General features: G+C 41.3%; 2 protein-coding genes across 2 annotated transcripts in view; one reads left to right on the top strand and one right to left on the bottom strand.

Annotated features, from left to right (window-relative positions):
• Positions 1–4,284, top strand: part of stx18 (syntaxin 18) — an 18,407-nt gene extending 14,123 nt beyond the window's left edge. The window contains exons 7-11 of the mRNA XM_005731311.1: positions 384–478; positions 792–850; positions 2,758–2,827; positions 2,924–3,004; positions 3,759–4,284. Of these exons, the coding sequence (XP_005731368.1) occupies positions 384–478; positions 792–850; positions 2,758–2,827; positions 2,924–3,004; positions 3,759–3,854 (401 nt within the window). The 3' untranslated portion in view covers positions 3,855–4,284. The remainder of the gene's footprint in view (positions 1–383; positions 479–791; positions 851–2,757; positions 2,828–2,923; positions 3,005–3,758) is intronic.
• A 492-nt stretch (positions 4,285–4,776) lies between these two features.
• On the bottom strand, positions 4,777–10,464 carry nsg1 (neuronal vesicle trafficking associated 1). The gene is made up of 5 exons (XM_005731310.1): positions 10,217–10,464; positions 9,754–9,907; positions 9,373–9,489; positions 7,806–7,916; positions 4,777–6,117 (listed from the first exon to the last, which is right to left on the bottom strand). The coding sequence occupies exons 2-5, from the start codon at positions 9,880–9,882 to the stop codon at positions 5,917–5,919; spliced, it is 558 nt and encodes a 185-aa protein (XP_005731367.1). The 5' UTR covers positions 9,883–9,907; positions 10,217–10,464; the 3' UTR covers positions 4,777–5,916.
• Positions 10,465–11,049: the final 585 nt, after the last annotated feature.

Below are 11,049 nucleotides of genomic sequence, written 5' to 3'. Positions count from 1 at the left end.
TGCCATAATGGCATCGGATACCGGTACCTATCCCTAGTTATAATTACAGTAATCAAAAAGGACATTTATTATTATAATCTTGTCAACTTGATTTGTATTTGAAAGTGAAAACTGCTTTAAGAGACTGCTTCCTGAAGGCAGTTGAACCAATTTCAAAGCTCATCTGGACTCACAACACACTCACTCTAAAAAATAAGTTACTGAATGCTGGAATAGCTTACCAAAGGCAATAAAGGAGTATGGACTAAATAATAAACTAACTGAAGATATTCCATTTAAAAAACTCCATCATAATAACTGCTCAAGGTTATATTTTCAGAGAGATTTCTTATTGTAACACGTCTAAAGTTGTCTTTAAAAGTCTTTTGTCTTTCGCCCTTTAGAGAAGACTGCATCATCAGAGGTCCAGGACAACCCTGTAAACCTGTGGGAGGAGAGCCGAGTGGAAGATGAGCTCTCCCCAGAGGAAATTCAGATGGTGTGACACCTTAGAAAATATTTATGTATACAGAATAATGAATGAATAGATCTGCATGTTTCAAACGTTAATGTTGTACTTTGACAGCGTGTCGGTGCACAGGGACAACTCGTTGTTGATTTTTGCCAGAGGTTTGAAGGGTTAAAGATTTAGAGCAGCAAATGTCAGACTAATTTGGATTGTTATTTGTCATCACAAAAGCAGCTTACAGGGATTTCCTGATAAGGCAAATAAAAGTGGAAATATATTTACACTAAATTAGCATTTGACATCTGCATTATACATATTTATTCAGTACTGTGTTTATGTCTAGTTTGAGCAGGAAAACCAGAGGTTGATCAGTGAGATGAACAGCCTGGTGGATGAAGTGAGGTGAGTCTCCATCTGTGTATGTTCCCTTCTGTTTTTGATAAGTCTGTTTTAAACAGCATGGCTGTTAGATGATGGCTGAAATGTTAGATGTTGATCAAGACAGGATTAATATTACCCAAAGATTTGAGTGTTTGCAGATTAGTCCTCTGGTGGCTAATAAAACTAAATGACATGGATCTGAAACACTTGTGATAAAAATCACTAAACACTAAATGTTTCCCCAACATCATCTGGAAGGGCTTATACAGTGGGGCAAAAAAGTATTTAGTCAGCCACCGATTGTGCAAGTTCCCCCACTTAAAATGATGACAGAGGTCAGTAATTTGCACCAGAGGTACACTTCAACTGTGAGAGACAGAATGTGAAAGAAAAATCCATGAATTCACATGGTAGGATTTGTAAAGAATTTATTCGTAAATTAGGGTGGAAAATAAGTATTTGGTCACCTCAAACAAGGAAAATCTCTGGCTCTCACAGACCTGTAACGTCTTCTGTAAGAAGCTTTTCTGTCCCCCACTCGTTACCTGTATGAATGGCACCTGTTTGAACTCATCATCTGTATAAAAGACACCTGTCCACAGCCTCAAACAGTCAGACTCCAAACTCCGCCATGGCCAAGACCAAAGAGCTTTCGAAGGACACCAGGAAAAGTATTGTAGACCTGCACCAGACTGGGAAGAGTGAATCTACAATAGGCAAGCAGCTTGGTGTGAAAAAATCAACTGTGGGAGCAATCATCAGAAAATGGAAGACATACAAGACCACTGATAATCTCCCTCGATCTGGGGCTCCACGCAAGATCTCATCCCGTGGGGTCAAAATGATCATGAGAACGGTGAGCAAAGATCCCAGAACCACACGGGGGGACCTGGTGAATGACCTGCAGAGAGCTGGGACCAAAGTAACAAAGGTCACCATCAGTAACACACTACAACGGCAGGGAATCAAATCCCGCAGTGCCAGACGTGTTCCGCTGCTGAAGCCAGTGCATGTCCAGGCCCGTCTGAAGTTTGCCAGAGAGCACATGGATGATGCAGCAGAGGATTGGGAGAATGTCATGTGGTCAGATGAAACCAAAGTAGAACTTTTTGGTATAAACTCAACTCGTCGTGTTTGGAGGAAGAAGAATACTGAGTTGCATCCCAAGAACACCATACCTACTGTGAAGCATGGGGGTGGAAACATCATGCTATGGGGCTGTTTTTCTGCCAAGGGGACAGGACGACTGATCCGTGTTAAGGACAGAATGAATGGGGCCATGTATCGTGAGATTTTGAGCCAAAACCTTCTTCCATCAGTGAGAACTTTGAAGATGAAACGAGGCTGGGTCTTCCAACATGACAATGATCCAAAACACACCACCCGGGCAACAAAGGAGTGGCTCCGTAAGAAGCATTTGAAAGTCCTGGAGTGGCCTAGCCAGTCTCCAGACCTCAACCCCATAGAAAATCTGTGGCGGGAGTTGAAAGTCCGTGTTGCTCGGCGACAGCCCCAAAACATCACTGCTCTCAAGAAGATCTGCATGGAGGAATGGGCCAAAATACCAGCTACTGTGTGTGCAAACCTGGTAAAGACCTATAGTAAACGTTCGACCTCTGTTATTGCCAACAAAGGTTATGTTACAAAGTATTGAGTTGTATTTTTGTTATTGACCAAATACTTATTTTCCACCCTGATTTACGAATAAATTCTTTACAAATCCTACCATGTGGATTCATGGATTTTATTTTCACATTCTGTCTCTCACAGTTGAAGTGTACCTCTGGTGCAAATTACTGACCTCTGTCATCATTTTAGGTGGGGGAACTTGCACAATCGGTGGCTGACTAAATACTTTTTTGCCCCACTGTATATGCTAGCCACATTATTTTCATTGGATGCTTCATGCCAGTGTTTGTACCCACCAGGCAAATCGAAGGGAAGGTGGTAGAGATCTCACGACTTCAAGAAATCTTTGCTGAGAAAGTCCTGCAACAAGTGAGCTGGGTTCCTTCGGTTTCACACAGGCAGTCTGTTAAGTGCACGGTGCATTGTTGTACACAGACTTATTGGCCATCTTATTCTCCATGACAGGAAGCAGAAATAGACAACATTCATCAGCTCGTCGTTGGTGCTACAGAGAACGTCAAAGAAGGCAATGAGGATATACGAGAGGTACCTTTTACTGCACTGGGGGAAAAACACACCTCTGCATCACATATATTGGCTGTACATTCTCCGGTCACATTATTAGATACACCTGGGTGTTAGACCCCCTTTTACCTTCAGAACTGCTTTAATTTCAACAGATTCAACAAGATGCTAAAAAAAAAAACTCTAAGATTTTGTTTCATGTTCACATGATAGCGTCACACACATGCGGCACATTTATCAGCTCTACATCCATGATGTGATGCTCCTGTTTCACATCCTAAAAGTGCTCTGTTGGTGACTGTGGAGGTCACCAGATCCTGTTTTCATATTTGAGAAACCAGTTTGAGATGATTTGGAAGCAGCCATCAGAAAATAGGTACTCTGTGGACTGTGATGCTCTTTTGCATACCTTGGTTGTAACAAGTGGTCATTTGTGTTGTTATTGCCTTCTTTTTGGCTCACAGCAGTCTGGCCATTCTCTTTGGACCTCTGGCATGAACAAGGCATTTTGGCCTAGAGAACTGCCATTCACTGGACAGTGATATCAACAACCGTGCCACGTTCAAAGTCACTTAAATCACTTTTTTCCCCCCATTCTGATGCTCAGCTTGAACTTCAGCAGGTCTTCTGCATGTCTAAATGCATTAAGCTGCGGCAATGTGATTGGCTAATTCGGTATTTATATTGACAACCAGTTGAACGGGTGTACCGGTGAGTATATATGTGACTTATATTTCCACTCAGTAAAATGTCATTGTGTTTACTTCTTTTTAAGGCTATCAAAAACAACGCTGGATTTAGAGTATGGATCCTCTTTTTCCTCGTTATGTGCTCTTTTTCTCTTCTCTTCCTGGACTGGTATGACAGTTAACACGACTGCCCAAATGGACTCTGGACAACAAGAAACTGCCTGAAGCTGATACACAATGCCAATCTCAGAAGTGATTGTACAACTAACTGAGAAGTGAAGTGATGGCAACAGCGAGACTGAACGTGAGATTATGTCCTCAAGTTTAAATGGCACTTAATTCTTCCCTGATTCTATCTAGGGTAGCTTTAATATAAAAATGCACTTGTATTTTAACATCTTGCCTTTCTCAGCCATGAGTAACAATGGTTTGACTGGATTTCGATCCCTGTGAATCTCTTCCGAAACTGTTTTATGCACTAGAGCGTATTTGCATCTTGACATCACAGTCCCATGTATTCAAAAAGATTTGTTCTTTATGTAAAATAAATTACTCTAAATGCTCAAAATGGTTTGCAGATTGGAGCCGAATAAACTGTACTGGCACATCAGATACACTCAAGTAAAAGCAAATGATTCTCAACTAATTTATAGCAAATTTAACGTGTACCTTCTCTCATTAATTCATGATGATATTTCATGATATAAAACAATTTTTATAATTCGTATCTATGTGGGTTTGCAGATAACATCAAAGGCAGCTGAAGCCGCTGCCTGCCTTGGTTTGTGTCAGCTAAGGAGAAAGTAGCTGTTGACTTCTGATGTTTCTGTTAATCTGTTTATAATGATTAACCCAGATTCCAGTGACAGCATTAAAGTGCTTTGAACATTTTTTTCCTTTTAATGTCAGCTCAAGAGCAACTGGAACTTTTAACTGTGTTTATTTTCTGTGCCGAGGGAGTTTTCAGCAGCTCTGACATGACTTGCTCTCAAAGTAATGAATAAACAAATAAACAAATAAACAAATTTCCCACGTGTGGGACTAATAAAGGTTATCTTATCTTAAAAATCTTCTTTTGCATAAATGGATTGCACATAGACGTCGGTGTGAAATGTGGGCACTTTATTTGAGTTCTTCATTTGACTTTTTTTTTTATGTAGCAAATGCACTTCAATGGCAATCATTACATTGTTTGAAAAAGGTACATAATTTGTGGCAAGTTAAGTTAAATGACAAATACAGAAAGGAAACAACAGGACAAGCAACTACTGTCAGATTGTTCCACTACATCAGCCTAACTAGTATCTGTGGTGGCTGCTTTTAGCCATATATGGCGACATTAATCAATGCGAAGCATTGCGCAATACAGTGTCTTCACTAGCAATGCAAAAAACATTCAGTACAGTAGCTTAAAAGTTATGCTCTGTAAAGTAATCCTTAAATAAGTGTTGTGTAGCCAGAAAATCAAAGCACATTGTGTTCACAGAATCCAAATGAATGGAAACAATCATTCATGTCTGTTTGAGGGGAAAAAAAGAAAGAGAAACTTGATCAAACACTCAGTTTTTTTTAAAGCACTATATGCAGAGAGCAGTACGGCACAATTTAAAATATGTTTTCTGCTGGTACATTTCCTCCAAGTCAAGCCTTTGTTCACAATACCATAACACTAAGACATTTTCATACAGATGGCCTCAGTGGCAAATATCCTGTCACTTCATGAGAAATTTACCATTCGCCCAACCTCGAGATTTCCAACATGCTCATATCAGTACTTGATGTATTGGAATACAAAGAGATTCAAAGCAAACTGATTGTTATTAAGAGTCGTGCGTGCATAAAACAAGCGACGCAGACACGAGATGGTTCAGTCGTTTCACAATCTGAGTACTAAAGTGAGCTCTGTTACATATGTGTATGTACAAAGACAGTGAATGTGTGTGTCAGTGTTTGTTTCTGTGGCTTTTTTTCTACACGTTTGCCACTCAAAGTGTAAATAAATAACAGTGTATGCTATTCAAACAAACCTGTAAATCCACCCAGCTGTTAGCCTCACTTGCAGAAATTCCTCCTACTGTAAGCATCAGCTGACCAAACTGCATCAACAAGGCAGCATAGCACCTCAGCCAAGAGAAGTGGATTTTTAACCATTAAAGCCACAGGACTGGGAGGTTTCCTTGAATGGCACAACCATATTATTTATTTTTCTGCAGCAGGCGAAGCCACCACCTGATCCCAGGTTGGTTAAGCCAGTTTCTGGGCAGTCTCCGTCTCCTGCTGGGTGACCTTCTCCTCAGACATGATGGTCACCCATGGTGATACTGACCGAGTGATGGTCTGCTTGGCTATGTTGTAGTGGTTAATGAGTGTGAAGAGACGTCCGCGGCCCCCAGGGCCCTGAGGGGGGTAGTTGCCATACAGCCCAGCTGGCATGCAGCGACCTTGCTGCTCCAGAAAGAGAGAATTAAACATACTGGGAGTTAACTCATTCAGTGCACACAATAGGTGACGACAACAGAATATCGATTGGAGCAAAAGAACACAGAAAACAACGCAAGCTAAATCTTATCATTTAAACAGTTATACAGTGCTGTGCAAAAGTCTGGAGGCACAATTTGTGTCTTAAATTTTGCTTTGGAAAATTGCTGCAGTGATTTATTCTAACATGTGCAAACATGCATGTATATAAGGGGGGAATGTATACAGTTGTAATTAGCTTGAAAGTCAAAATATTTGGTATGACCTCCTTTATTCTTCAAAACAGTCTCTTAGTCAAGCTTTCTTGTCATCTATTTAAGTAGTCTTCGAGAATAGTTCTCCAGACTTTTCATTTGTTCCCTGACAAGATGACCCCACAGTGCTTCAGTAATGTTGAGCTCTGGGCTCTTTGAAGGCCAATCCATGACTGATATTGTTTCCCTCTGTTCCTATACCCAGGTATGCTTTTACTGCATTAGTTTGTTTGGGATCAATGTCACCCTAGAAAGTTAAGCCATTGACACTTTTTTTCCAGATGGTATTGCATTGTTGATCAAAATGTGATGGAACTTTGGCAAGATGGCCAACATCACTGGAGGAATACAGCCATGAACCATGAACCTCCAACCTTATTTTACAGTTGGCTATAGAAACTCACTGTGGTACCTCTCTCCTGGCCTCTGTGCATTGAGCAATTTCAACCACAAGTTTCAAATTAGACTTTCAGACTAGTTCTTGTATAATCTGGCATACCTCTACCTTTTCACCTTCCCTGAAAATGGCTTCTTGACAGCAACACTTCTACTGAGACCATTTCTGATTAGGCTTTACTGGACAGTAGAAAGGCCACCTGAGGGGCCAGATTCATCTCTCTGGTCCTGTGTCAGGTTTTTGCTGGATTTTTTTCCCGATTTCTTAAGGACACCATGTCACGATGTGCCAGGTGTTTGGGTAATAGCTCTATGGGAATCACCTTGTTGGTGAAAAAGTGCTGGAAGCAAAAGTATTGGAGGCAAAATCTAAAGAAATAAAGGGTGACTCAAGACTTTTTCCCAGCACTGTAGGTAGAGGGATCAAGGCTTTGTGGTGAGATAATAATCGATAACCACAGACCCACAGCTTTTATTGTGAGAATATGTCATTTTTGCAGACCAGCAGTATGAGACGATAAAAGCCTTAGGTAAGGACTAATCTAAACTGCTCCTGGAACAGGAACACAACTGGAAACCAGTCAACAAAATTAATAATGAAATTTTTTATTAAAAGTAGCCATGTTAAGCTATTGCGAATTGCTGACCATCATGGCTGTTTCAGCAAAGCTATTTAATGTGTTTTATTGCATATTGACTGAACATTTTGTCTGTAATATGAAAAATGTACTGTTTGACCTCTCAAAAATTACATATTTTCACACAAACAGGTGGCACTGGTAATACAATTTAGATTTATTGGGGATCTAAGGAAGTTCAGATAAGAGTTTTTTTGTTTTTTTTTTAATCCATGGTAAAAATACATTTTCTATTTATGTCAGCTTAAATTGTATCAGTGAATGTAGTGTCAGCACTCATGATCAGTTAAATCCTCATTTAAATTAGACATTTAAAATAATGCAACAAAAATGCTTTACTGCATGAACGGTGAAATGTTTTTCTTACCGTGTAAACAAAGCTGTCAGGACAAGGCTGTTCATACTGGTAGACCTTGTAGACCACGAGGAACACTACGCACATCAGGAAAGCCAGAGCACAGATCACCAGCAAGGTCACCTAAAGGAGACGCACAGTGCCATCGTCAGCAGAAGACCTACGAGACAGCTCCGTTAAAGGACACCATAAATAGACTCCCTACATCTTGATGAAAGGAAGCGAGTGGGCAGACTGGAGCAACCTGTAATAGCTTCTTTGATATTAAAGGTTGAGCGAGAGTAAAAGGTTGCCATATTGAAGCAAAAGGGAAAAAAAAGATGTAGACAATTATGTGGAAGGTCATAAAGTAAAACGGTGACAGTAACATCCAGTCAGGTCTACAGAATAATCTGAATAAATTAACTCGACAAGAACACAGTTTGTGCGGCCACCTGTACAGTTCAGCTCCCACCTCTCAGGGGAGTTATGTAACACCTACTGGAGCTACTGGGCAGTGGGAGTGAGCGCGTCATTATTACCCAAGATGTAACCCCCCCCCAAAGGTGTGCTTTATGCAGCAGGATAAATGAATATGCTAAGTTATTTGGAGGGAGGGAAAATTTCTATTTTAAAGCAATGTCAGTGAAATGGTTCTGTATCTGTGAAATTTCACAGTTGCAGCAGAGAAACAAGACTTCACATATTATGAGCAATGTGCCACACATCCAACAACTCTTTGAGGGGTTGTTGTTTTTTGTTTTTTTGGCCCACTGTGTTTGGCTCAGATTTGATAAGATTCTTAACAGTGTGCGTCGATATGAATGACAGTATTTGCTTTTTATTTGTTTGCTTGAATTGGACAGTTACACAGCAGAGCACACAGTGCAGCGTGCACAAAGCAGAGCAACAGGAGCTTATTACAGAGACTCTCTGTGATGAAAGGCCCGCCTGCAACATTTCAAAGCACCGACGTGAGGATGTAGGCTGTGTTCTCTCAGGCAGTGATGTGCCTCGGTGGCTTTATGTTTGAGAATTAAAGCCCTACAAAGAGAGCCTGGCACTGCTCAGAGATATTTTTTCATCTGTTGATTATGAATGTAGAGGGAGGATCGCTCAGTGTGGGCACAGGACATGCGGAGATGGATTTATAGGGAGAAAGGGCATCTTTTACCCATTCGTTTCTTATAAAAGCAAAACACGCGTTTCAATCATTCTATAGGTGTGCACAGAAAAATCTATCATCTAATCAAAGGAGCATTAAAAGGTGGGAGAGATGCTGCCATTTGGAGGCCATCACCATGGCAGCAGCTGAATTAATGAGAGTCTCAGGGCGGGGTTAAGTGAATCAGTGAGCATTATGTCTCTCTGTATAGCCGGCCAAGATTACAGGCAACAAGGGAGGCGAAAGAGGGCTGAATGAAGGAGCCAAAAGGTATGAGCTGTGCTGGGGAGGAAATATTATGATTGGAGGGGGGATGAAAAATGTCCTGAGCAGCAGGCAGACACATGTCTGCTCTCAGGGATGTGCATGTGTGGGAGTATACTGGGAAATGGATGATGCATGAAACACAGATTGTAGCAGCTCCGTTATTCTTACTTTGAGTCGCTCAGAAACGCCTTCAATGATGCTTATTGAGAACTCTGCGATTTTGGGAGATCGTAGCTTTCCCTTTTTGCTCTCACCATCATAATCTGCCTTTGTCTTCACCACCACCTGGCAGGAAAATAAAACACAGCCGCTTCATGAGAAGAAGAAAAAAAAACATGACTGGTAAAATCGGCATGTTTATTTTTAATGCAAGTGATACAGTTATAAGCAATATGACTGAAGTGATGTGTAATACTGGAGAGATGTGTAAGACTGGTTACCCGTCCCCCCCCCCCCTAATTAGAGTGATGGCAATACCACTAAACGCGCTGGTTCCCTCACTTTGAATCACAAATATCAATGGACATTTTGGTAAATCAAAAAGCATACCTTATCCGGTGGGGGGAACTGCAGCTGACTGGCATCTAATGGTGTTATAAGAGGGATGGTGTCAAACCCGTCTTCAGAAACCACCTTCCCGTTGGTTTTCTCGCTGAAATTATTGCCCAGTTTAACCATTTTCCCTGCACGGAAAAACGCCAACCTGAGGGGGTCAAAAAGCAAAAACAAAAAAAACAAGCACTCATTAAACCTAAAGGAAAAGCATTATCCATCGTCCTCTACCCCACAAGATTGCATAAATATTCCAGGAATTGTGCATTATGTTTTTGTTTCTCTCACAACAATGCAATCCAATCAGTGTAATGTGCAAGATGTGGGGCGTTTTGTGGGCCACGAGAAAACCCGTTGAGCACAAAAGCGCAGGAGAGGACAAGCAAAGCTCCGGCTGATGCATCACCGTGAATGGGGAAAATATACACAGAAATACGCGTTAATGCATCCAAGCACTTACCAGCTCAAGCGATACAGGGGGTTGATCCGTGAGCCTCTCGCAGTGTAGTGGTTTTATTCCTGCAGTACTGCTTTGTGCCTTCTTGAGGTGTGACGCAGCCGATTTGCGGGGAGCTGGTGCACAATATGGCCAGCTGGGTTTGTGCGCCGCGTTACCTCCGAGCTGGATGCTGCTGCTGGTGTCTGGCTGCACTGCAAGTGATGTAACGTCCTCATTACATCCATCCATACACACACACACACACACGCAGGAACCCACTCCGACCAGCGGCTGTAAACCCTCTGCTCTCCAACTACAGTAAGATTTACAGTTAGGATGAAATGTCACTTTGCCCAATCATAAGGCGATCCAGGTGAAAGAAAAGAGCTCTTGTTTATGGGCATCCACATTTAAGTTTGCTGTAGTGGTAGTATATGTACATAAGATATTTGAAAGGGAGGAACAAACTTAGATGCTACTTCATCCTTTTTATTATTCATTTATTGGTGATTAGTTGTTTGGATTTTAATATCAAAGGTTCTCAACATGAAGCTTACACACCGAAACATGTGGATCAATGAGAAAAAGACACCTTATAGATACACCCTGTGTCTATTAACAAGCAACACGCGATCCACAATTACACGAACCTTTTTCATAATATTTTTTATTAGACTTGGTTTATTCTAGATCCTTATTATGCCGCCACCCTATAAAAATCCTGGAGTGAAGCTAGCATGTTTCTTTATTGTATCCAGTAGCTTGTTGCCTGGCTACCGCGTGAGTAATGGGTTTAAGGACAGGATGACAATGAGCTCATCTGTTTTTGAGATTTGAAACACACACACACACAC

This window comes from Pundamilia nyererei, unplaced genomic scaffold (genome assembly GCF_000239375.1).
Source record: "Pundamilia nyererei isolate P.nyererei 1_Seehausen unplaced genomic scaffold, PunNye1.0 scaffold00042, whole genome shotgun sequence".
NCBI classification, from domain to species: Eukaryota; Metazoa; Chordata; class Actinopteri; order Cichliformes; family Cichlidae; genus Pundamilia; species Pundamilia nyererei.
Note: the sequence above shows the minus strand (reverse complement) of the source record. Positions and strands in the feature narration are given on the sequence as shown.